We start from the raw sequence: 27,696 nt of genomic DNA, 5'->3' as shown, positions 1-27,696 counted from the left end.
TGCAGATCAGCGCAGAGTTAACCAGCCTCCTTTTTTATGCTCTACCAATGGACCCAAGGATGCAGATCTATTAATGTGTTTGCCAGAGATATCCAGTAAAGTGGCATCACCACAAAGGCAGTTTTAATCAGTATCCCAGTTATGGACGAAAATAGGAAGATGAGCAATACTATGAAGTATTTGATAACCCTGTTAATAGTCTGTTTGACCCCCTACGAATGTAGCGGTTATCATACACCCACACACAGAGTTTGTTTGGTAGTGCCGACATTAGCTGTGCAGATGGTGTTATCATATCATAAGGAAATCAAAGACCGTAATTTACCCAGCAAAATAAGTAAAATTGCGTTCAGGACTAAAAGACTCGATTTTTATTCAAAATTGCATATTGCGAAGGTTGCAATTAATCCTGCAGCTTGTGACCGTGTGATTATTTGGGGGTTTACCCTAGCCTGGCAAGCAAGACTCATTCACGAAGTGAATAGAGTCTGGTCACTCATGATTTGAATTTGTTTACAAGCTAGCATGGTGACAGGCGTAGACATGGCATTAACTTTTAAATCAGGTAGTCTGCCGACCTTGGGAAACGCTAGTGAACTATTGTGTTCCAGACTAGTATCTCCCTGAAAGGAGATCTAGTGTGTGTGTTGCCAGGCTAGGTTTACCCGAGGTGATGTTCAAACAAGCAAATGTACTATATAAAACTGTCAAGCAGTTACACTTAAATAAGCACCACAGGCAGCAGTATGATGAATGCACAGCATAAAAGGCTGCAGAAGTAGTGCTGGTCTTGCCTAATAAGACGAGAGAAAGCAAATTACTATTTTAGAGAAATGCTTAATGTATTATATAGTGAAATTGTTCAGCCCTAATTGTATTATACTAGCATAGAAATCTAGACGCTCATTACATTTGCTGCCAGGGCTAGTCTAGCAACTCTCCGTTGGCTTGTGAGCTGGAAAAATTAAACGTCTATCAGGCCAATCAAATCGTGTATAGAGACGTTAGGCGGGCCTAACATAATGATTGATGGCAGAGTTGTAACGGTTTGGCTTGAATTCCTTGCTACTTGAAAACAAAGATGGATGTTGCTGTTGGGGAACAGCGTGACACGAATTAAGCTTTTTTTAAGTTGGCAAAAGTTTGAACTAGCCAACTAGCTCCGCTGGTGGGAAAACGCATGGGACTCATAGCGCCGTCCTATTGCGTGCAGAGGGAATTTGAAAGACAACCGATTATCCCGCCCCTCGGACTGAGCACTGCCAACGGTGAGTGCCCAGACCCTACATTTTAATGTGGGCCTGGCTCGTCAGGCTAGTATTATACACTACTCACAAAAAGACAGGGATATTCAGCTTTCGGGTGAAATTTCAGAATGAACCTAAAATCCACCATAACCTTTACAGGTGAACTTAATGTGACCTTCTAAACTTTGGATGCGCAAGTCCAACAGTTCAGTGAAACTTTATGTTTCACTTTATATTTCACCCGAAAGCCAGATATCCCTAAGTTTTTGTGAGTAGTGTATTTTTGCACTTAGCCTGAGCCATTTAGAATATTTAGCATGATATTTTCCGACCATGTAACCTCCGCTTCTGTAGTCCTGGCTTGCCCAGCATTGAACACTACCCTCAAATTAACCCAAGATGAGTTTCTGTCTTTTTTTAACTGTCTGCTTAGGGGAGTGGGGCCAACAGCTTCATTGCAGACAGCAGTCTTCAATTGCCTCTGGCATTCTTGGTCAAAGGTGAGATTGAAGGAGTCTTCCCTTTACTGTTCAAGAGAACAGCTCTCTCTTTCTTTCTTTCTTTCTTTCTTTTCTTCTCTCTCTCTCCCTCTCCAGTTGTCTCTGAGTGTGTGATTACAGGGCAGTGTTGGTGAATCAGAGGGTGAGGTGAGCTTTGAAAGGTTGCGAGACTGACCTAGGAAGATTCAGAGTGAAAATATGGGTTGTCAAAACAACATAGAAAGACCATGACATGTTGCTGCCAATGCTTTCAAAAGTATATACTTCTGTGAACATGATTTTAGTGGAAGTGTTTGGTTCAGGTCAGAGTATTAGTGGCTGGGAGAGCTGCGAGTGGGGCTATTTCCATCGCTCTTAAGGTGTCCGTAATGTATGTGGACATGGTTGCACTTATCTGGCACAGCAAGATGAGGTCCTCTCTTCATTTCAGATAGGTTATTTCACACTGAAATGTGAAATTATTGGCTTAGAACCTGACCATGTTTTTCTCATAAGTATGCATGTGTGTAGTATGTATGTGCATTTCTCTCTGTCTCTCTCTCTGTCTGTCTCTCTCTCTCTCTCTCTCTCTCTCTCTCTCTCTCTCTCTCTCTCTCTCTCTCTCTCTCTCTCTCTGTTTCCCCCGGGGCCTTACAGCTTATAGGGAGGAGCTGGAAAGGGAAGAGATAGGAAGGAAGCTGGGCTTCCTTTGAGAAATGATTGTGCATGCAGGCACAGAGTTAATGCCACTCTCCATTGGAGAGATGTTTCAAAGTGATTTCTGCTTGAAGGGACAAGGAGATTGAACTGTATTGTGCAAATCTGTGTTTTGATTGTTTTGTGTGTGTTGTCACTGACAATAATATCATGGAAAAGAACCTCATAGCTGGAATGAAGTGTGAAATTGCTCATCTTTACATCTGATTTCCACTGGGTCCAAATGTATGAGAATGGGTCATGTGTATTAAATGTGAGTGTATGTTGGAAGGAACCTGGAAATGTGGTGCAATGCCACTAAACTGTAGATGAGGTTGGTATTGTCATTGCAGCTACCATATTCTTGGGTAGCTGCTGTGTGTTTTGCTGTTATAAGTAAGTAAGTATAATACTCTTTTGATCCTATGAGGGAAATTTGGTCTCTGCATTTATCCCAAGTCAAGTCAAGTCAAGTCAAGTCAAGTTTATTTATATAGCGCATTTCATACACAGAGGTCATTCAATGTGCTTTACATAAACAAAACCAAATAATAATAACAAATAAAAAGCATAGAAAGGCAATATAGTCAAAGAATAGTTAAAAGGTAAAGATCATAATAAAAAGAAAACATAAAACACAAGGTAAAATAATTTAAAAATAAAGGATAATTAGTAATCAAAAAACAATGGCAAAAGTAGTAAAAAAAATAAGCAAAAAACAAAGGCAAAAGTAGTAAAAAAAAGTAATAAAAGATAAAGTAGAATAATTATCAAGGCAGATTCAGAATTTGTAACTCGGCACAGTTAGCAGAAAGCATCTGAGAACAGTTTGGTCTTAAGTCTAGATTTAAAACTGGCTACAGTTGGGGCCTTTTTGATGTCATCCGAAAGTTGAATCCACAGCTGAGCCGCATAGCAGCTAAAAGCTGCTTCACCATGTTTAGTTCTAACAGTAGGTTTTACTAGCAGGTTTTTCACCTGGGACCTGAGAGGATGCGAAGGTGTGTACTGCTGAAGCATGTCTGACAGGTATTTAGGTCCTGCTCCATTTACTGATTTATAAACAAGCAATAGAGCTTTAAAGTCAATTCTGTGACTTACTGGAAGCCAGTGCAAGGACTTAAGAATTGGAGTAATGTGGTCAGTTCTTTTAGGTTTTGTTAGAATCCTAGCTGCTGCATTTTGTATCATCTGAAGCTGTTTAATAGTCTTTTTAAGAAGGCCTGTGAACAGTCCATTGCAGTAATCAACCCTGCTGGAGATAAATGCATGAATGATTTTTTCTAAGTCATATTTTGACATCAGCCCTCTGAGTCTGGCAATATTTTTAAGGTGGTAAAAAGCTGATTTAGTTGTCGCTTTCATGTGGCTGTTGAAATTTAGATCACTGTCAATTAATACACCAAGATTTTTAACTGTATCCTTTGCCTTCAACCCTTTTGTGTCAAGGAGACTGGCAACCCTAAGTCTTTCCTCCTTTTTACCAAATATAATTACTTCAGTTTTTTCTTTGTTCAGCTGAAGAAAATCCCAATCCGTAAATTAGTGAAATACACTCGGCACACAGTGAGGTGAACTACACACTAATCCCGGCACAGTGAGCTGTCTGCAACAACAGCGTCTATCGGGGAGCAGTGAGGGGTTAGGTGCCTTGCTCATTCAGCACTTCAGGCACTTCAGCTGTGCCTACTGGTCGGGGTTCGAACCGGCAACCCTCCGGTTATAAGTCTGAAGCGCTAACCAGTAGGCCACGGCTGTGTTGTGTGTTGATCTTTTGCTCACCTCTCCTCACATTATCTTAATTCAGCTAGTAACTGTTCCAACTAAACTTACTGTAACTGGCACATTTTAGAACACGGCAAGCATGTGCTCTGTGAGGTTTCCTAGTGTTCTATGATATTGCAAAGTGTGCAATGTATCAACGATACATGATACAGCCAGACACACTGAAAATCATGTTGAGCACCTTTCTACGCATGAAGCAGTATCTCTGAGAAGATACTTGCCAGGAAAACATGCATACCTCAGTATCCAGGCAATGGACACAAAGAACAAATCTGTTCTTTGATGTACAGTCTGTGCTGTATTCTTGTACACATAATATTGTTCATTGTAAGCCTATTTCTGCCGAATCTGAACTGCCAACATAAGCCATATTGCAAAAGCATTTCAAGTCCACAAGGTTTTTTTACCTGGAAGATGTGCACCGTATAAGGATAATTGTGGCGCTGGACGTTAAGCATGTAATGTGCACATGATTTCACACTGTTTTGACGCACTTTCAGATTTAAGAAGATAATGGTGTACTTTCAGGTATACGTTTTGTTTGATAACTCTTGACAGAAAACCTCCTTGCGCAAATTGTGAGATTGTGTGTAAATATAGATTAGTTATACACAACGATTGATACATGAGGCCCTGTGTGTTGGATTCTACACTGTAAACACATAAAGCCCAATGGGTTGGCCCGTACTGTAATCTTTTGATAAGTCTTAGACTCTCATGACCCCAACCCCTCACCCTCTCAGGACCTTCAGATTGGCTGTCGATCTTAGTTTTTTCTTCCTGTTTCAACCCATTCCAGCCTCCATGATGGAGGCCTCATGTGATTAAGCTTGGTCTACTTGCTGTGCTGAACAAGCTCACTTGACTTTCTCTGCATCAGCTCATGTTGGTTTAGCTGATGTTTTACATTTTGATGAGGCAGAAAAGTGGACATCTCAGTTGTAACGAATCATCTGTGTTAATTAGCCTAGAAAAAGCGCATTACAGCGAAGACTTCATAAATCTGAATGTGTACATTTTCATTAGTATCAAATACATTTACTTTGCTTCCAGGGAAGGAAAGAAGTCAGAGAGAGGAAATTCACTGAAATGGCAAAGCTTAAACTGAAGATTTATTTTGTATGTTGTGAATCATTGAAAATGTGTTGTAAACTTTGAAGAGTGGCTTATGTAAAGGGCTTTGCGGAAATATAAGGCTTTTCTTTAAATATTATGGCATGTAAATCAGCCCATCTTACACAACCTGCTGTTGTTGTGCCCTGTCATGGGTCCCAACTTGAGAGAGGGACACAGTCTGGTTGCAGGGAGGTGGATTGTACAAAAGTTCCTGACAGATGATTGACACGGGCCCACTTATTCGCGCTGGCAGCACAACACTGTGGGCATCCATCGAGGAATGGACCATCATGCTGTTAGCTGCTGGAACATGAAACAAGGGGATGTGGTATGTGTGTGTGTGGTTGTGTGGGTGGCTGGGTGTGTGTGAGGAAGGGGGACAACGTAGAGATCGAGGGAGGCTTACTATCTGTGTAGCTGACAAAATTTTTAATGCACCGCAGTGACCTTGCCTGCAAGGACATAAGCCAGATGGATGTCACAGTAACTCAGTGTGGATAGGAGACTAGCATCTAAATCAGAAGGTGAAAATCTACCCTGAAAATTAGGTTGTGGGCACAGACGGTAGTTTTAGGCCTTTAATGTAATACCTGCTGATGAAATGCATTTAAATTCAACTGCATTCCTACCTGAAATATTTAATTAATTCTAAAAGAGTATTTTGACATTTGGTAAATCCTTTTAGACACTAGCCTTTAACAGTTCAGCATTACTGATTGTACACCTTAGCCAATTGCCAGAGCAAAAACATCACATCCGACTTTTGACTCTCAGTGACTCACTGACTTGTAAAAAGTTGTAAGCAACGGCAATATCAGGAAATGGGTAAAGACCTGTAGCTATTGTAGCCTATGCATGATGTCGAGAAGTGAGGTGAAATCCAGCCTCATTGACCAAAACAACACATCATTCTTGGATGTGTTGCTATTAATGCACATGTAATGTTACTTCATTACATATTTTCTTTGAAGGTGGTAATTCCATGACAAGTTAATGACCAAGTAATATTTTGAGCCCATATTGTCTATTACGGCAAATTATGCAAACTGCCTCTAAATGCACCCAATAATTTGGGCTGTAATTTGGTGCAATTAAGAGTAGTGGACCAATTAGTTCAGCCCTACAGAATGGTTTTCTGCAATTTGGGACATTGATGTTGTTTTAAATGACTAAAGTGTCAACCCAGCCTCAATAACCTACATTTAATACAGGGCTGGTTAGTGCAAATAGAATTTCCCAAACGCAAACAGTAATTGCGATTTTCAACATAATCATTACATGTGCAAGCCCTAAAAGCATTGAGGAGGAATGTGATCAGGAGCCACAACGACACATCTTGCTGATCGATCTTTTGGAGCCAGACATTAGAGGATGAGATGGAGAACTGTTGTACATGGCACTCTTGTGGTGCGATAGCAGGACATGGTGAAGCTGAGAATGAAATGGCAAATGTGTGTGTGTGTGTGTGTGGGGGGTGGGGGGGGTGGGGGGGGGAGGCAATCTACATTGGGGGATGAACCCATTTAATCAATTTAATCTTCAACCCTCAACCGTTTTCTTGGTTATGGATTTCCTTGGAAAATTAATGATTGACCTCCACCAGGTCTCTTTCCTCGTCATCTTTACTCAAACACTGTTTTTAAATGTGCTCAATAGGTTCAACATACCGGTAATATAGATTAGATAGGTATGCAATGCATTCTAAAACAACTTGCACATGTTATTGAAGAACATGTCTTGAAATCTTATTTAGATTAGAGTCTATCCAGTGGTCAATACCAGACTTTTTCCCATGCTTATCTGGCCTCTGTAGAAAATCATTGTATTGTACTGTATATGTAATATGTAATGATTTATAATGTTGTGTTTGTGTACAGGGCACTGAGATGCATGGTTCACCTTGAAAGTATTATGTTGCAGTCTGGAATTATTATTATTTTTATTTTGTTTGTGTTTTGCAATCACAATCAAGGCCTTTGTGGAAAAAAGTGATAAGGTAAGGACGTCTGTATTTAGAAATCACCTATTTCCCAAACCAACTATTTCCCTCAAATACCATCGATCTTCCAGTGATCAGACATATCATAGTGTACCATGAGTCATTCTCTTAACTAGTTAATTTCTCTTAGACACTTCTTTGCCTATAGGATAAATCACCAGTATTTAGTAGCATTTTCACACATGAAGTGAAACTCCCTAAAAGGAATTCAGAGGAAACACAGCCAGCTCAGTGGAGTCAGTGGCCGTCCCCTATTCTGATGACAGAAATCCAAAGACTTCCTGTTTATTTTGGAGAGGAAGATGGAGGTGAAGTGGGAGGCAATGAGGAAGTGAGGAAGGGTTGAGGGGTGGAGCGGGGGTGGGCTGGTCATTCGGGGGCTTTCCATCCTCTGTGTTGAGAGAAGGGGGGGGGGGCGGCTATGAAGGAGAATTAAGGAGAACGCTATTTAGTGTATATCTTATGTATGAGACCGGGACCAAAGTCTCAAAACAACAGCAATTCAGTTTGTCTTTTGTTTGCTTGTCTTAAAGTTTGAAGTGCTTCTTCAACAGATGAGCTGTAGTCTGGGCTCGCTGGTTCCTTGCGGGGCCTGATTTGCCTGCAGCGAGTTCTGTAGGAGGTGGGCAGGGGAGGGCCGCTGGGCTAATGGTGGGAAATGCAGCTGCAGCTTGGGGAGCCTGGGACTTGAGGAATGTCGTTAAAGAGGAGGAGTTCTGCTCTGCGAGGCTCGATCAGTAAACTCTGTGTACGTGTGTGTCTGTGTGTGCGGCGTTCTACAAATTTTAAATCAATATGCGTGTCAATGTGTGTATATACTGTATTCAGTAATGTAGTTATGGTGTATATTCCAAAGATCATTTCTGTTTGAATAGTTACAAAAACTAATTTTTGCATAGACTTCTTTGCACTGACTGAATTGCACAGGTGATTCGCTTGAATATTTTTGCACAATAGAGGAGAGTGGGTAATACTGAAGGTCGAACTAGAAGTTGTTACCCAGATATCCAGTCAAATTAGCATGCCAAACAGGTAAATATATGGCCCTAATTTGAATGATGGACAAAGCCTTTCATCTATCTGAAGCTAATTTCATAATTAGGCAAATCAATTTCCCAATTTAACACCATGGGCAAAACCTTGAATGCAAAACATTAATGAGTCAGCTCAATACCTCTACATTCCACATGATAATTCATACGCGAGAACTTTGCCTGATGATAGACTTTTGCCTGCCCATTTAAAATAGGGCCCTTACTGTCATTCATTGTTAGGAGGCAGCACTAATTTAATTAAGTATAAACATTTGTCATGTTTTTATGTACTGTCAGGTCGTCTACATATAGAGATAAATTACTTTTGATGTGAGAATTACACCCGACAGGCAAACCTAACAATTTGCACATGAATCTTCCTTCTGCAGCAAGTTGAGAATGAGAAATACAAACCAAGTTTAGGGTAGCATGAGAACAAATAGTGTGTGGTTTCCAAGAGACAGGTGGTGGGCCAACTTAACCCTTTGGTTCATTGTACTCATTTCACCTACATGTTTTTTATTTCTGTCAATTATGTGAGGCCTTGATTATTGTTATGAATTGCACAGTCTCACATAATTTACAGCAACGAGCGCTTAACCTAGTCATGATGTAACAGCATTAGGGGTGGCATTGGCTCAGGAGATAGAAGAGTCATTGGGCAACCAGGTTTGCAGTTTGAGCCTGGCTTCTCCTGTCCCTGTCGAAGTGTCATGTAGCAAGACACTGAACCGCAAACTATTCCCGAGGTGCAGGATGGTGCCTAGCATGGCAGCCTCCACCATTGGTGTGTGTATGTGAATGGTAGAATGTGAGGCATGAAATTGTAAAGTGCTTTTAAGTGCTTAAAGGAGAAAAAAAGCACTAAACAAATGCAGTCCATTTCCCATTTCCCATTCTGGGAAAACATATATAAGTGCTCAATAATTACCGTAAGAGGAGCTTACACCAGAAAGAAATAAGGGTATGGAATGTACAATACACCTGTCATTATATATAAGTATTTCCGCCCATTTTCTCCCACCAGTATGCCATTGTTCTGATACTACAGTTCTCTGTTATTAGATTGCAAAGAGCCCCCCCCCCCCCCTTGTTTGTCACTGTTGCCGATAGAGTAATTTGCTCTGGGCAAGTATGCATTGTCAGGCCTATTCTATAGCAATAAGCAAGATGTGCAGCCTTATAATTGTACTGAATGAAGTGTTGATTGGAGTGTCAAAATGTGAGGAATGTATTTATATACGCTCAGAGTAGGATCATAAAGAGGCTGTCACAAATGCCATTGAAAGCCAAGAACCGAGTTTTTCTCCAGTTGTCCTAATTCTCCCTGAGCCCCTCATCAGGCCATGTCAGATTAAAAACTCATTTCCATAAGCATCAGAGGAAAGCATTAGCTGTCTAAGTAAGGTTAGCGTCGTCGGGCTGTAATCTTAGACGCCTATGGACATACCCTGTCCTTATCGGGAGACTTCTGCTCATCAGAGATGTTTCCTCTGCAATTTTTCCCTTTGGAGACTAAAATGAATGTGTTGCCATGGGGCTCCAATCAGACTTTAGAATACCATAGCACAAGAGCCCTTTTTAAGCTGGCTGTCCCACTTCGACACACACACTCTCACTCACTCACTCACTCACTCACTCACTCACACACTCTCTCTCTCTCTCTCTCTCTCACACACACACACACAATGAAAGGATGCTGCTTTATCAAATATAGATTGCTCCAGAAAGAGACATGAACATAAAGACCATTCTTTGGTGCGAAAATTGGCTTGTTCTCACTTTGAGTTGGATATGAGTGATGTATCTAATCAGTTTTAACACGTGGGTGTGCAATACAGCTTATGTTGGAATGGGAAAGACTGGGGTTCAATACTGCATCTGTGACCAGTATAGGCTATAACACCATTCTAAAAATACTCCCAGATTTGTTCTGGATAGCCATCTTTGTCTTTTTGATGTGTTTGTCTTTGACATTGCTGTTGTGCTCTTGGACGCATTTTCAATCACTACCCCACTCAGTAGTAGTTCTGTCTTTCGTTCTACATTTGTTAGGCAACTTGTCATATGTTTGTTTGTTTCAGTCCGAACACAGACGTGTAATTGAGTCCATTTCCGGATTAGACATGGTGCCGGTGCAAGCTTTTGCTGGCAGCAGAGATGGCAGGGTTCACGCTACTGTGCCAGCTGGCCGTGCCCATCCGCAGATGCCTGCTGGACGGACTCTCTGTGGCCCCTGGGCCCCGTGGAGCACCACTGAGGCCCCTGTCTAGTGCATCTCATTAGTGCAGTAATCAAAAAACTGCTCCTCCTGTGGAGACTGACACCAGCCCAGGGCAGACAGGGAGAGAGAGAGACAGTCATGCTAATAAAGCTCCTTTGAATTTGAGAGAGGGAGAGATGGGGCTGGAAACCAGATGCGTGACCGACACAGGCGCTGTTCGTCCCCTGGCTCTGATAAGAACTTCAGAGCTGATGACTATATATTTGTTTGTGTGCGTATGTGGGAGAGAGACTGAAAGTACTCTTTTTTTTCTTCTCCTTTTTTTTACAGAATTGGAGGCCAGGGAGGCCTGTGACTGGTTACGGGCGGCCGGGTTTCCCCAGTATGTGCCGCTATATGAAGGTGACTCATTTTTTTTTTACCCTCAGATTCTCTCTTCTCTTCTTTTTCTCTTTCTATCTCCTCTCTCTATCTTTGCCTTTTTGGAGTGCAAACATTGGGCCAGTGAAGTAATCCTGCATGACTGCACCATAGCTTAGTGTGATGGGAAATGGAAGGGGCTGAAGTCCCTTCATTCCCAACATTTTCCATTCCCTCTATTTCTTTCTCTTTCTCTCTCTCTCTCTGCCCCATCTCTCATTCATTCTTTCTCCTCTTGCCCCCCCCCCCTCTCTCATTCATTCCATCTTTCTTACTTTTTCTTTCTGCCCTCCCTTTTGAGGGTTATGGCGTTTGGTTACTGTTGGTGGGGGAGGGAAAGATAGAGGGCGCAGTTCTGTCAGTGCCAGTGAGCTAATCTTTGACAGCAGAGGTACTGTAGACCACAATGGGTTAGGAGAGACGCGGACACGCGGCCAGATGGTCCGGATCCCTTCAGAGCAGGGGTGTCAAACTTATTTTCATGGGCCACATCATTGAATTTTTAGGTTACTGAGGGCCACATAATCGGCGAACATGTGCATGGTGCAACCATGAAATCTGCATTGTAGTATGGTTTATTCAATATTGGTGTGAAATAATGGTCCTAACCACTTTAAAACAGTGTGGCTGAAATAAAAAAACAAACATAGCCTACAACAGTAACATTTCCAAATGCAACTTCTAGGCCTACTAGTTAACAACTATCATTCATGGACTGAATATAAACTGCAGTCAATAATGTGCATAACAATGTCCATAACACTTGTTTGTGCTCACCACTAAAAGAGAGAGAGAGAGAGAGAGAGAGAGAGAGAGAGAGAGAGAGAGAGAGAGAGAGACACAGACACACACACACACACACCCATCCCCCCCCACCCCCGCAAGAAAAATTCACGCGTGGACAATATTTGTCCGTTTCCCGTCTGTGCATTGCAAAAAAGTAGCCTACATAGCGCAACAATATCCACATGCAATAATACAACAACAACGTCTACGATGACCTATTCATTTGGACAACTTATTACAGCCCTATAGCTAAAGTTACCTTTAGTTTTGTTCTAGCGTACCGTGACGTCTGGCTTTAAACAGCTGTAATGCAGTCTAACGTTCTGACAAGCACACCAATTGCCTACCTTGTTCTTGCCCTCCTCTAGCTTTGCTGCCTCTATCCTTTCTGTTTTCGTTGTTTAAACGTGTGATGTCCATGAGGAGTAGGCTATTGAGTTAGTGAATTAGCTCAACATTGTGTGCTGATAACCATATATAGATAGCCGAGTAAAAGAAAACAACAAGTAGCCTAGTTGCGTGCCTGTGTGCGTATTCTGTCTCCTGCTCAAACAAAATGTGTGCGCGTTAATTTTGATAAAGTAGCTAAGGATACTGTGCATAGTTGGTAAGGTATGGTGGGCCAATTTGGTGTGATACACATTACACACACACACCAGGGAAGTTTTCTCTCGTTGTTGAGTAGCCTGATGGCGCCTGTTTTGAACAATATGCTACGGGATATGCCCTAGACAGGTTGACACACAAAAAAACAGGGACTGACGTGCAGGCCGTTTAAAATCATCATGCGGGCCATATGTTTGACACCCCTGCTTTAGATCCATGACCCTACGTTCTGAACCTCAGCCAGCGTTCCCCCCTCCCCCCCCCCTTCCTCCCCGCCGGCTGGACACATGCTGGCGTGGGCAAAGCCAATAGCCACAGCCGATGTTGTTTGATCCGCAGCCATAACAAAGCTGATTTTGTTATATGGATGATGGATGATTGTGTTCATTCTCCGACAGCTCTTTGCCCAGCGTTGCATGTAAGGATTATGCGTATTTTCAACCTCTTACGTGTATGTGTCACTTAATATTCATTTCTATACAAACCAAGACGGCGGATTCATAAAGAAATGCAAGCACCCACACCATAAGTGTATCTAAATTAGCTATGTACCAAAAATGACATTTTACCGTGACTCAAAGAGCTGTAAACAGTGCTGTAAGGCTGCGTGTACAAATCCGCTTGGATCTCCAGTGGAATTTTGATTTGCGACGAGAATTCTCGGGCTAACCATTGATGTGCCGTAAGAAAGGTTGGGAATAGGCACCCACCAGCCCAGCACTAAACTCTGAGCGTGGTAAACAAAATCGGATATTTTAGGCAGTAAAAGCCCCGGTAAGAACCAAACTAGATTTTGTTCAGATCTACACACCTATGGCTACTGAAAAATGTAAGGCTCATTTATCAAATGTTATTTTGAAGTATTAAAAAACATCTTTGTTTTAGAATTTGCGAACAAAATGGTTGGTAATTGGCACATTTACGATATGAAACCTGGATGCTGATCAGGCCATTTGAGTGTGAAAACTGTGTTGTCCATGTGTAATCACACAGGTCTTTTTGGGTAGTGTAGTGTCTTCTAAAAATTAGAAATTTTGGGTAGTGTAGTCTCTTCTAAAAATTATTTGTAGGTTAAAATTGATATTCTAGTATTCTAGATCATTTTTCATTGTTTCTATAGGAGATCTCCCACAATTTTCAGTGCCATCAGCCAGGCCAAAATAAGTAGGTGTTTTCAGTGGTGTTTGTCTTTGTGCAGCTGGAAGGGGAAGCTGGCCGAGACAAAAGAGGGAAATGTGACGTGTGAGGAATGCAACGAGGCACCGCGGGCCCTCCGCTTCAGATCCGCACACCTGGCAACCACAATGTGGCCCAGTCCAGCTGGCGCTCTGCATGCTTTTAAAAGTCGTCTGCAATCACACCTGGTTGCCAGGTCTGCGGCAGGCCTTTGACGCTGCCGTTGCATGCCTGTCCTGTGGTGCGAGCGCCTTTGTCTCTGCATCAGGTGTAAGGGGGTGGGGGTGTGGATAGGGGAAGGTTGGGCCTTGTTAGTGTGGTGTCCGCCATCACTCAGACTTGTTTGTGATTGTGAAAGGTGCCAAAGGGGATAGCGAGACTGCAAGGACACCTGTGTTTGACAGGCAGTGCCAAACAGCAGCTTTGGCTGAAAAGCTGTAGGATGTCTCATTACCAGAGAAGAGCTCGTGGCCCATCTCAAGGGTCTTTTTTTTTTTTTTTAAAGCGCTCGTCATTCCCTGTCTTAACATTTTTCTCTTTCATTCTGTTAGTGGTTTTGATTGCTTGAGTGTTTGTTTGTTTGTTTGTTTGTTTGTTTGTTTGTTTGTTTTCTGCATTTCACATCTACAATCTCCTTCTCCTTTTTGTCTTAATACAATTGTTCTCTTTTGTTTTGTTTTCAGCCACACATTTCCCCATCGACATTGCATCTGTTAGAAAGGACCATGAATTCCTGGACCAGGACTCCCTCAAATCCCTCTGCAGGTAATCCTAGGGGCTGTGAGACGCTTCGCACACACAGGCTTTATAATTGACAGTGTGCGCTCTTCAGGGGAAGGTGCAACTCGGGTGGAAGGCTTTGCATCCAGTCTTCCAGACCTACTGTAGTAGTCTGCCGCAGTGACCCAAGTTTTCTACTGGTAGAAGATGAATGCACATAAAGATGCATAGCTTTGAGCATTATCTTTCTTTCTCTTTATATCTCTCTCACTGATCCCTCCTTCCTTCCTTCGTTCTTCAATTCTGTCTTTTTTTTTTTTTTCAAAGAAGCACAGCACAAGGCGAAGGTCTTGAGACAGGTAATGATATTCCCTTGGTTGTTGGTTGATATTGGGGCTCTTGAGCTGCTTTGAGAGAGAGAAATGGGGAGTGGAGATAAAAGAAAGGTGGTAGTTGGCCATGGGGGGAGGGGAGTGTGAAAGCAAGTGATGAGAAGGAGAGAATAAGGGAGGGAGAAGAGGAGGCAATGACCAAATCTCCAATCCCAATGGTCCAGTAGCTCAGAGGCTGAAGCGCGTGGTGTATCTAATGATGTTTAGCTGGAGCATCTACAACGCTGAAGACCTGTCATCCTGAATCGGTTCGGACAGTGTGTGTGTGTGTATGTGTGAGAGAGAGAGAGGGAGAAAGAGAAAGAGAGAGAGAGAGACTTGTATGTGTGTGACTGATAACAAGAAAAATATAGACAGATGGAGCAGACTTTCACTTCAGTTAGAAAATTGGTATAATGATCAACAGAGTTCTGCCCATTTAGGTTTTCCTGTTCTTCTCTTTGTTTTACTTTGCTTAGCCTGCACATGCTTTCAGAGTACTTGAAGAAAATCTATATTATCAAGCACCTTAATGATCCGAAGACCTAATTGATTGCCCGGATGGATTTCCATTCTGCATTTGTAATCATGGATACAACAGTGTGTGTGTGTGTGTGTGTGGGGGGGGGGGGTCTACTATTACAAGCCTGATATAAACCAGTTGAAGCACATTATTAGCTGTCCTCAGTTGTGGTCAATAGCACTATTCAAAACACCCAATTCATCTAATTCTTTTCAGACTCAAATGCCATATGACCTTCAGCCAGGTGCCCTTCCTGCTATGTTCCTCCCAGTTCTCATAGTGACAGCTGCTGTGTCATGAACTTCATTTCTGTTGGGTCCTTCTCAACTAGCGAAAAACTGCTGATGACAAAGCCCAAAAGCCCATGTCAAGGCATTCTTTCATCAAAGCGGCTTTAAACTACAAGTAAATGTCAGGTTCCTGGGGAACTGTTTGAGTAATTGTTCCTGGGATTTAATTAATTCTTCTTCTTTGTTACTTTAAAGCAATCAGTGTTCATGGGCGGGGGGGGTTAACTTTAGGGCCTGCAAGGCGTCTATGATAAATGGGCATATCAGCACATAAGCAATGCAGGCATTCACAGAAAACGGACTATAATAAAATACATCTTTTGTCTTCCAACACACAAAAACTAATATATATATATATATATATATATATATATATATATATATATATATAGATATATATATAAAAAAAGACAAATCTGGCTGAACAACACATTTTTTTTTCCACTTTTTTCCCCACCTAAACACACACTCTCTCTCTCTCTCTCCCCCTCCCTTCCTCCATCACCTTTTCTTTTCTCGTCTTTATTTGTGTGTCACTACGTTGCCTCTCTGAGTTACATTGACTACCAGCCAATCAGATGCGTGCTTGGTCTTGGGTATTCCACCAGGCCCAATGTGCTTATGCCTCACAGACACAGTACTTCCTTCCATTACTATATCGAAAAGTGACAGAGTGGAACTGGAGAATAAGCCCTCTCTGACGATGGGCATCCATTTTCACTGACAGCTTATAACGTTACGCTGCAATGATGGGTTCAGTGAGTCCGCTCTCGCTGCAGCTATCAGCACTCACCAGAATGAAATTCAAATCATTGCTAACCATTTCTGAACATTCGTGAATCAGATTACACATTGTCTTGTTAAGTTGCAAAAAAAAAAAAATTCCCTCTTTATCTTCTAAAAGCGGTCCTTAGCCCACAGCAAGCGTGCGTTTTTTTTTTCCTTTTTTATTTTTCATAATAGCCCCTCTGTTGTGATTGTCCCTGTGGATGTGGTAGCTCGGTAGCTAAATGTAGGCTTTGGATGAAGGGCTGGCTATGTTTTATTCATGCGATTGGTATTGGCTCCCTTTCAAAGTGGTGTCACCTGGCACAGATTGATAAGAACTATTTTGTAGTCATTCACAAAGCAGACGGCGTGTCACAGCATTTTCACCTTCAACGCTATCCGCACACCCCAGTGAAATCCTCAACCACTAGTCTCCCGCTCTCCTCCTTTCTTTCTTCAGTCACCTAGCTTCTGTCTCCCTATACATATTTCTCTTTCTCTTTTTCCTTTCTTCCTCTTCCGCCTTTTTTCTCCTTCATTCTATCCTTTCATCCTATCCTTTTTTTTCTTTTTCCATGTTTTTCTTTCCCTTGTTCTCCTACCCCCCACCCCACTCACACTCAACATTGGCTCATCTCCTTCTTAATACTGGCCCTTCATCCCATCCCAACCCCTCTCTGCCCTAGCTCTATTGAGCTTGACTTGCGCCTTCCCAGTTATAAGTAGATGTATCCGGGCAGGGAGATCTGCGTGTTGACTTGACAAACACATTCGTTTGGAGACATGGGCTGTGACAAGAGATAAGACGAGCGCCTTCACACAGTCTGACAGGAGCCTTAAGCCTTCCCAGGCCCAGTGGGAGCTGCCCGCAGTTTGGGTTTTGAGTTTGGCAAGGACAGGCGGATGCTCCCGCTGGATTTCATTCCGCCCCAGAAGAGTGCACCTGCATATAAACTCAAAGTAACACTCACACAAGGAACAATGTGGTTACAGGATAAGACTGTGTGTATACGCACACGCACACACACACACACACACACACTAGAGATGCGCGGTTCGCGGTTACAGCCGCGGACTCCGCGGTTAAACCGCGGATCGGGCGGATGACGTGAAGAAATATAATATTTTAATTAAATTCGGGCGGGTGGCGGTTGAACCAATCAAATGAAAAAAATATAGCCTATACATTGTTAAATTGTGTTACAATTTACATCCGAAACATTCGGATGTTACATCCTACATCCGAAAAAAACGAGCACACTTTGAAATAGTCAAATTTTTATCAGGCAGTTTGGCCTAGTTGCTTCTATGCATGCTGCTTTGTTTATCTATCAGAGACGGTGTTGCGGAATTGGTGTATTCCGATGTTTCACTGAGCAACCCCTCACGCACGCACACACACACACTCACACACACTAAAGGTAACAAAGTTTAAATTAAGTAGCCTATCGTAGCCTACCAGCATGTTTTTCTCTCCAGTGTGCAATAAGAAAGTAGAATAGGCTACAGTGCAAGTTGACCGATGATTCATCTCCCATGTCGCGTCTCGTTGCAGAGCCTTGGTAGGCCACTAAGCAAATCTGCAACCTATGAGCCCAGCTGCCAGTATTGGAGGAGGCCTAAACATCTCGTAGATGAGACTGACTGGGTTATTTTGTTTCGATATTATATATAAAACACATAGTCATTTTAGCCTACCATTCTGGGAATAGGCATTTAAAAGGGAGACAGATTATGGTGTGATATGACTCAGAACTGATATCGGGCAATGGCAGTGCTAGATGTTCAGAACGTAAGAGCTAAAACTTCTACAAGCTCAGTAACATCCACAGCGGAAAAAAGAAGGTAAGAAAAATAGTCGGAAAACTTAGATGTGTAAGGCAAGCAAGCAAGTTGTTACTAAAAATGTAAACATGCACGTTGCACTGCTGTGCGGTGGGTTACAGTGGGTAACCTAGCCTATAATGTGAATGACTTGTTATTTTATTAAGGATTTCTTTCTTTTTGCAAAAAATAAAGTACAATAGGCATTACTTAGTAGGCTAAATAGCAGCATGTTGAAATGATGTGCTAAATTGCGTTTTTTATTACAATGATACAATTGTAGGCTACAGGCTGCGTTTTATTTGGAGACTTTTGCAGACTGAGTTTGCTGCTGATATTCTGGGGATAGGCTACACCATAGCCAATGTAGGACTTTAGCCTTTTAATATATTTGCTGCATTGGATCAGTCTTTCTATAACAGACAAGAGCTTTCTAGCCTCACGTCAGCAGCACCGCATCACCCATATACATTAAAACAACCAGTGGATGGCGGGCGGGTACGGATTTGAAAATTGGTCAAAAAACGTTGGTGCGGATGGATGGCGGATGGATGATAAGTTTTGTTATGCGGTTACGGTTGAAATAATAGCCCATCCGCGCATCTCTAACACACACACACACACACACACACACACACACACACACACAAGATAGATAGATAGATAAATACTTTATTGATCCCCAAGGGGAAATTCAGGAGCAAGCAAGCAGAGAGGGAGATAAACTACACCTATACACATAAACTGGGAGATAGACATAGAGAGAATAGTTTTGCTTGAGCTCATAGACCGGCTGAGTCATTTCTCCTTAAAGTGGAAAGAATTGCGCTTTGATATATGACCACGCAAGCATGGGTGCCTTTGATTTCTGAAATATATTTTTCCATCCCCTCTCTACCCTCACTCTCCCATCTTTTCATGTGTGTGCGTTTTGTGTAATTGACTCGGAGATTTAGTCCCTCTCCCTTAACTGAATTGGTTTTGGATACCAAGTCAAACACTGAAGTGTACTTAGTCTTCAGTACCATGCCCAATATACTTATGCCAGTTTGATAAACTCCAAATGGCAATCAAAAAAGGATTGGATCAGGGGAAGGGAGTATTTTCTATCTTGTAGCGATACATAGTTGTTTTTTCTGTCCACAAAAGATTGAATTGCATTATAGAAACATTGTGTATGAGGGTATCTACAATGTAGCCTCATCAGAGTGATCCTGCAGTAGGTCCTGCTGCCGTTGGTGTTCAAATTGCAGTTTTACCTGTGAATGGTGGTGTGTGTCATTTAATTTCATAGTGGTTGACAGTCGATGCTGAGAGTTATATTAGCATGTTTTAAATTAGCCTTTCAATTATATAGTACTCGCCAGCTGGTCATTGCATTGCACTGCATCTCCTTATTGTGTCTGTTAGAATATCCCAGTGGGACTACTGATCTCATTGTAATGGCAGAGCGTGCTCTCACAAAGGGACAGGTGGCATTATGTGATTACATTTTCACATTTCTGTGTGTGTGTTTCTCAACAGGAGGCTAACGACGCTCAACAAGTGTGCGGCCATGCGACTGGAGGTTCACTTTCAGTGCAAGCAGGTCGGTGTGGTGGTGTGTGACTGACAGCTCATTAGTCAGACTGGCTCTGCCTTATATGCATAGCCAAGCTGACAGACACAACTTATGTCTCCACTGTTTTACTAGATTCGTTACCCAGCTCTCAATTTTCTTTTTGGCCTTGGCTGACCTTATATGTCTGCCTGAATTACTTCTTTTCTGTGATACATCCAGTGACCTGGTCTGAAATTGGTGTATTTTTTTCATTTAACTTCATTAAATCCTTTAAATGTGTTTGACCTGAAGGTGCTTAATCTGTGTTAATATTCTGCTCGTATTTGTTCCCTTGTTGTGCTTGATGGTGCGTTGCATGTTTTTGCTCAAATATTTAAGAGTGTATTCTGTGCTGGTGTGCCATGCAGAGTGAGGACTCGGAGGAGGATGATGCGTGTGCCATCAGCGACCGCTGGGCCTTCCAGCGCGAGAGCAAGACCTGGTCACGGCTACGCCCACTCTCTCCGGGTGCCCCACTCCGACCTTTGAGGGCATCGGCCAGTAGCGAGAGCGTACTGAGCGACTTCAGCAACCTGGAGGTCACCTCCGTCGCCTCGGCGCGTTCCGCACTGAGCGACAGCAGCCTGAGCGTGGAGAGCGCGCGCGAGACCAGCCCGACGGAGTCGTCGGCGGCAGCGTCCACCTTCGGCGGCGGCATGGCCGCGGCGGCCGACGTCCACCAAGATGCCGATGGCGAGGAGGATGAGAAGCAGAGGGCGTCGTCGCCGGCGAGGGACAAGCCCAAAAGATGCTCGCGCTCCTTCCTCCGCAGGATGGAGTCGCTGAGGCGGAAGGAGCAGGAACGGGATGCGGTCACCACAGCGATGAGGATGCCTGGTGGTCTCCACTGCACCTCGGACGAGAGCCTGCCGGGGCTGAAAGCCAAGGCGGGGAAGGCCCACACCATCTGCAGGAGTAGCCTAAGCCGCAGCAAACTGCCCGACTTTGCGTCCAGCGGTCCCCGCCGTGCGTGCCTCTATCTGGAGGACTACCAGCTCGCCTGGAGCCGACCCCGCGCTGCAGACCGTACCGCGTCTCTAAGAAACAGGCAGCAAGGAAGTCGGTCCAGGTTGGTTCATCTGCCCAAGGATCACAAGCCTGGAACGTTCCCCCGCTCGCTGTCCATCGAGAGCCTGTGTCCAGCCTCACTCGGGGACAGCGCCAACGCCATTGGCTGGCCTGGAGAAGATGGCGACTTCTCAGTGGGCAGCATGAGCAGCCGCAGCGATTCGCAGGACTTCTCCAACGACGACTCCGCGTTCCGGAAAAGGCGGAACTCCACGTCGTCCATCGGCAGCGTTTACGACAACGTCCCGGAAGTCAGCGGGAGCTCCGAAGAGCTACTCAATCTGAGCGGGGCCGAGCAAGCCCTGGATCTGGACGATATTCTCCGTCAAGTTCACGGACTCCAGCACAACATTGACCAGTGGTCACGGCAGCTCGACAAATCCCACACAGAAGAGGACTCCGCTGTAGACTCTACGATACCCAGCAGCCCACACCTGGAGGAGCAGTCCATGTCGGACATGGGCACGACCATGAGCGACTACGACAGCACTGGCAACTCGCTCAACGATGGTGACGGAGAGGGCGAGATGAGGGAGAGGAGGGACTCTGGCGTCGGAGCATCACTGACCAGACCAAGCAGGTAAAATTAACGAAGTTGGACACAGCAATAGGATTAGGAGATAGGACCCATTGGAGATTAATAACCTACATTGTGGTGCACTGTAGACAGCTGTCCAAGCGCTCCACCCAGCTGAGAGTGCAAGTGATTCAGTGTCCCTCAGGCAGTCATACAACACCCCAGGCCATTCTCTTACATCAGTACACCCCAGGCCATTCTCTTACATCACCGGAGGGTAGTTGCATTATAAAGTCCACTATCCTCACTCAGCCCATTGCACTCACATTGCAGCTCTGCGACTCAGGGAAGAATTTCTTTAGACCTGTCTGTCAAATTTAGCTGTCTGTTTGAACTACGTCAGCTGTCAGTTATTCTGAAAACGGGCTCCATCTCAACTGGCATGATTAGGCGTTTTTATTCCTGTGAAATACGTTTTGATTATCAGCCCACAAAACCGATGATTCATTTTGATGTTACATTTTTCTGTGTGTTTGAGAGGACTGTATGGGGGGGGGGTTATCAGCTGGTGGCGACTTAGGACACGATCAGACAGAGGGCGGTTTACCGCGTAGTTCACTATGTTTTTATAAAAAAGCTAATTCCACTCGGGAGTCAAACTTTTTGTGGGCTTAGGGCACCTCTGTGAAAAGGCAAGGTGCAGCAGGCGCAGAGATTGCGAGATGCTCAGTGTGCATAAGGAGCGCGCTAAACACTTACTGCCAATACAAAACAGCAGAAAAGAGACTCGTCTTACTGCAGGGACAGCGTCCAGTCTGACCGCGCTCTTAATGAAATGTCTGTGTCGACGCTCGTCTTCTGTGTTCCGGTAGGAAGCTCCGCTGGCACAGTTTCCAGAACTCGCACCGGCCGAGCGTGACTGCCGCCTCCCTGGAGATCAACCGGCAGTCGGCCGCCCAGCTCAACCTGCTGCAGAAGCTCTCGCTGCTCCGTCTCACCGCCATCATGGAGAGGCACTGCGAGACCAGCAAGCACGGTTGGAACTGGTGAGCGCAACACACACACACACACTCACACACACACACACACACACTCACACACACACACACACACACTCACACACTCACACACACACACACACACACACACACTCACACTCACACTCACACTCACACTCACACTCACTCACTCACTCACGTTCAGTTTATTCTTTGTCACTCACTCACTCACTCACTCACTCACGTACAGTTTATTCTTTGTCCCTCCCTCACTCCCTCACTCACTCACTCACTCACTCACTCACTCACGTTCAGTTTATTCTTTGTCACTCACTCACTCACTCATTCACGTTCCGTTTATTCTTTGTCACTCACTCACTCACTCATTCACGTTCCGTTTATTCTTTGTCCATCACTCACTCACTCACATTCAGTTTATTCTTTGTCCCTCACTCACTCACTCACTCACGTTCATTTTATTCTTTGTCCCTCACTCACTAACTCACTCACTCACTCACGTTCAGTTTATTCTTTGTCCCTCACTCACTCACTCACATTCAGTTTATTCTTTGTCCCTCACTCACTCACTCACTCACGTTCAGTTTATTCTTTGTCCCTCACTCACTAACTAACTCACTCACTCACTCACTCACGTTCAGTTTATTCTTTGTCCCTCACTCACTCCCTCACTCACGTTCAGTTTATTCTTTGTCCCTCACTCACTCCCTCACTCACTCACTCACTCACTCACTCACTCCCTCACTCACGTTCAGTTTATACTTTGTCCCAAAAAAGGGCAATTTGTATGCAGCAGGAAGACGTCACATGAAGAACATCCAACACAAACCACACAACAAATAAAAACAGCTTCAGCCTGAGTTAAAGAATAAATAGTTGTGTTGGAGTGATTATAAAAGTAATAAAAGAACTACAAGAAATATAAACAATAAATACACAAAGTAAACAGTACACAAAGGAATGAGCTGGAATCTATAAGTAGTTAGAGAGTAATTATCCCTCCTATCTGTGCAAATTAATATAAGCTGGGTTACTACATATTGATGGGCTATAAAAAGGTTTTTCGTTACCAAGGTGTCACACAAGAAACATTTCATGATTGGTAAAAGCAAAGAGCTCTCCCAAGACCTTTGCAACCTTATTGTTGCAAAACATATCAATAGAACTGGTTACAGATGCATTTCAAAACTTCAGAATCATCAAGTAAGCCGCATAGGAGCCCTTATCTGCAAGTGGAAGGAACATCACTGCATCATCAATCGACCATGCACAGGATCTCCTTGCAAGATTTCTGACCAGGAAGTCAGAAGGATAGTTAGAAGAGTAGCCCAAGAGCCAAGGACCACTTGGAGGAAGCTACAGAAAGACTTGGAGGCAGCAGATACAATTATTACAGAGAAAATCATAGGTAATGCACTCCACCGCCATGGCCTCTATGCACGCTCACCCCGCATGACTCTATTACTGAAGAAAAACATGTCGAAGCTCGTTGAAAGTTTGCTACACAACATTTGGACAAGCCTATGAAATACTGAGAGAATGTATTCTGTTCAGGCGAGAGCAAAAATTAAACTTTTTGGATGTCATACTACACACAATACAGTATTTGGAGGAGAAATGGCACTGTGCCTCACCCTAAAAATACCATACCAACAGTGAGGTTTGGAGGTAGAGGCATCATGGTGTGGGGCTGTTTTTCATCTCATGGTACTGACAGACTTCATACAGTTGAAGGAATGATGAATGGAGTCATTTTGTTCCGGGAGAATTTTGCCATCCACCAGGATGATGAGGATGAGACATGGCTAGACCTTCCAGCAAAGCATTTAGCAAAATGAACTGGAACTGGAATGAACTGAATTGGTTTCAGAGAAAGGAATTGAACAGTTTTTTGAAGTTCTAAAATCTTCAATATTAAAAGACTATCTGTTTAAAAGAATGGGCTAAAATCTGAATACCGCAACTGATTAGTTTCGTCATACAGGAAATGGAAGCTGTCATTACAAATAAAGGCTTTTCCACAAAGTATTTAAGAAATTTCAGTAGGTGTTCAATACTTTTTTCCTGTGTCATTCCACTTTATTACACATAACTCTACTTATGGACTTTAATGCTTGGATTTTTTTTTATATGTGTGGATCACCTGAGTTAAAGGGGAACTATGCAGTTTTTTAAGCTTAATTTACCTTAACTGAACAGCTTCGGAGTCATTGAAATGGTTATATGGCGTTTTTTGGCGGGTTGAATGGTGGCCGTCTCGCTTCCCCCTAGCGCCTGTAAGCGTAAAAGCCACCCTTGTAACTTTGGACCGGTGGGCCGACGGCCTCAGAGGCAGAAAGTCTTGCAGCCTCGCGATGTAACGAATTGCTTAACTGCACTACACACATACACGCCAGGCACATTGAAAAAAATGTTGACGTGTTCTTATTTTCCCCGCTTTACATACCACACTAGGGCTGTGTATGTACATCCTGACCTTGTGAATGTGCTCTGGTATGCCTAATATAAACTTAAACACACACATGAACTCACTCACACATACACAGCCTTGCTCACATACACACACCTTCACAAATGTACACCCATGCCTAGTATACTGTTAAATGCGCGCACACACACACATTCACTGGTGCACATATGTGTATATTTTCACCTTTATGCACAATCTTTTTCACCTGTATGGACAATAGTTGCAACTTACTGAGATATCAGATATGCACTTATGCACTCATACAAGCAGTGTTAGCATTTAGCATGAAACAACCCAGGCAAACAATAAATACGGTACAACAAGAACAGTTCATGCCGTTCTTAAGGACGTTTTGAGGTCAAACCATGGCATCTTAAAGTTTATCTTGTTATGGTTTTCTGAAGTTGAAAAATATGGATGCCCTATTTAAAAATTCAACTGACATAAAATCTTCATCTACACTAACCCGCAACTCAACAGACATCTCCCACTTAATTTTTTTTGTCTCTGGTCCTTGGAGCTTAAAGGTTCACAAGATCTGCAGGCTTCGAGGGCTTGAAAATGTATGAGATTAATGGTGTTATGAAACTACTGAAGACATAAGGGGTCAGGCCAAACAATACCATGACTGACATGGCTAGAGGTGTTCGACTGTGTGTGTGTCTGTGAGCATTTGTGTAGTATGTGTATGTGAGGCCAAAAGCAAAAGGAGAATAAATAATGTCCCAATGGACTGTGGATGCATTCTCTCAGGGCAGCATTAGCGTTGTGTGTGTGTGTGCGTGTGCGTGTGCGTGTGCGTGTGCGTGTGCGTGTGCGTGCGTGCATATTCATGCGTGTATGCGGTGTCTGTCTATCTGTGTGTGTGCACTGTCCGTCTGGCTGACACGGTTCTTAGGACTAATAGATGATTCATTTCTCTGCTGTGCACTCTCAAAGAAAGCATTATCTTTTCTGCAGCTGTCATGGCCAACAGGAAATCACACACACACACACACACACACACACACACACACACACACACACACACACACACACACACACACACACACACATACATATTCACACATTAACATCAAAGATCCTACAGTGAAATGAGTGAAATGCAAATGAATCCAATTTTGGCAGACTTTTGTCTGCCTCTGGAACAGACAGCACTTAAGCGCCTCCCATTTCGTAATTGGAGCCAATTTAATTGTTGGGAACTTTTGCACAGTGACAGACCATCACTGCAGCAAAAGGGTCTGAATAGCCTTGTTAAAAAAAGAAAAAGCGGCCAACTCTGTTAACCTTTGGTGTTTCAAATATCCCTCCCACCATCCCTCACTAATTCTGGTACTGGAAGAGTCAGTGTCGTTTGCCTCATGTTATGTTTATAGCTACCCTGAAAAATCCTTCTCGCAAGAGCACAATTTGAATTGTCTCTGCGAGACTCTCTGGCAATGAGTAATGATGCACGTTACTTTTGCCACTTGTATCGCGGGGAGCCAATCACATCGGTGTATCTGATATAGGCGGGCCAAAGGCGAGCTAAACAGATGACAGTCGTAGTATTATCCAATTGCATCCAAGTCCGGAATCAGTCAGTAATAGTCTTATCCAATTGCGTGCAGTGAGATTTTCAAATGCACGCTTGGTGCCGCCCCTCGAGTTGGGCCATTACATTATTCGTGGCCAGACCCTTAATCTTTCTAGATTACCAAGGTCTGGAATCTCCAGCTGCAATTAAGAAAACAGTACACAGCTCTTCATAATGCTGCAGAGTGCTCTATTCACTTGAATGGGCCTTCCCAACGTTCGGTGGTCTGATATTTCTCGATAACAGACCATTGCTAAGTATAACAGACCGCTGTCAAGGAAAATGGGTTTTGTGCTTGTTATTCACGTCTTTCACATCACGCCGTAAGTAGTCAGCGCGTCAGGGTCCTGTTTGCCCTGTCGGGACTTATTTTCCGATAATGACCAGCGTTCATTATCCCTTACATATTCTCTGTTAGACTGTAGATTGTAGAGTCTAATGATAATGCGGATTCATTACTTTGAAGCTTTAGCAACATTAGTCAGCGGAACACATATTTAACTTTGTCATGTTTTTATTATTTTTTTTATTTTTACCAAACCGATGAAATATACAAGGGGTGAAAACACAGATGATTACGATTACTGGATGCCATGTCAGACGGCCTTTCCTTGGGCCAAAAGATCTGCTTGAAATTCATAGAAAAATTGTACTGTCTCTTACCCTCAGATAGAAACTGCTCTATCTGTGCAGTATCAGATGATCTGAGCGGACTGAAGTCCGTCTGATTGGATTGGACTCCTGTGGCAGACAGTGCCTGAGGTGTCTGTTTGGTATCAGTGGAAGGTGTTGGCTGGTGTTGACTGCTATGTGACTGCTTGTGTCTCGGTTAGGACGGTGCCCAAGTTCATGAAGCGGTCCAAGGTGCCAGACTACAGGGACAAGCATGTGTTTGCCGTGCCGCCCAACATCAACGTCCAGCGCACCGGGCAGCCCCTCCCTCAGAGCATCCAGCAGGCCATGAGATACCTGCGCAGCCAGTGCCTCGGACAGGTAATAGAACATGTCTGTCTGTCTTTCTTTCTTTCTTTCTTTCTTTCTTTCTCTCAGTGGGCAGTGGTGGCTCAGGAGATACAGGAGTCACCAGTAACAGAACATGACACTCAGTCACTCACACACTCACACCCCTAGCCCTGGCAAAGAGTCCTTGAACAAGACACTGAATCCTAGTCTGGTGTGCTGGTTGGTTCCTTGCATGGCAGTCTCCGCCATCGCTGTGTGTGCGTGTGTGTGTGTGTATGTGTGTGTGAATGTGAAAAATGCTATATAAATGCAGTCCATTTACATTCATTCACTCGCTCACTCACTCACTTACTCACTCACTCTTACGCACACACACACACACACACAGACACACACACACACACACACACACAGAGTTA

General features: G+C 43.6%; 1 protein-coding gene across 4 annotated transcripts in view; it reads left to right on the top strand.

The window, feature by feature from the left end:
• The window catches only part of stard8 (StAR related lipid transfer domain containing 8), a 59,691-nt gene that overhangs the window by 17,714 nt on the left and 14,281 nt on the right, over positions 1-27,696 (top strand). For 3 of the 4 annotated variants that reach the window (XM_076275014.1, XM_076275013.1, XM_076275015.1), the window contains 6 exons: positions 10,911-10,982; positions 14,252-14,333; positions 19,589-19,652; positions 20,033-21,312; positions 22,122-22,295; positions 27,148-27,307. In XM_076275014.1, the coding sequence (XP_076131129.1) occupies positions 10,911-10,982; positions 14,252-14,333; positions 19,589-19,652; positions 20,033-21,312; positions 22,122-22,295; positions 27,148-27,307 (1,832 nt within the window). Of the gene's footprint in view, positions 1-7,294; positions 7,320-10,910; positions 10,983-14,251; positions 14,334-19,588; positions 19,653-20,032; positions 21,313-22,121; positions 22,296-27,147; positions 27,308-27,696 lie in introns of those variants that run through there. The other variant, XM_076275017.1, reaches the window with a different exon arrangement.

Source organism: Alosa pseudoharengus, unplaced genomic scaffold (assembly GCF_046254945.1).
Source record: "Alosa pseudoharengus isolate Yale_2024_CS ecotype anadromous, Long Island Sound unplaced genomic scaffold, YU_APseudo_1.1 YU_APseudo_1.1_scf_8, whole genome shotgun sequence".
NCBI lineage: Eukaryota > Metazoa > Chordata > Actinopteri > Clupeiformes > Clupeidae > Alosa > Alosa pseudoharengus.
This window is presented reverse-complemented; position numbering and strand designations above follow the sequence as displayed.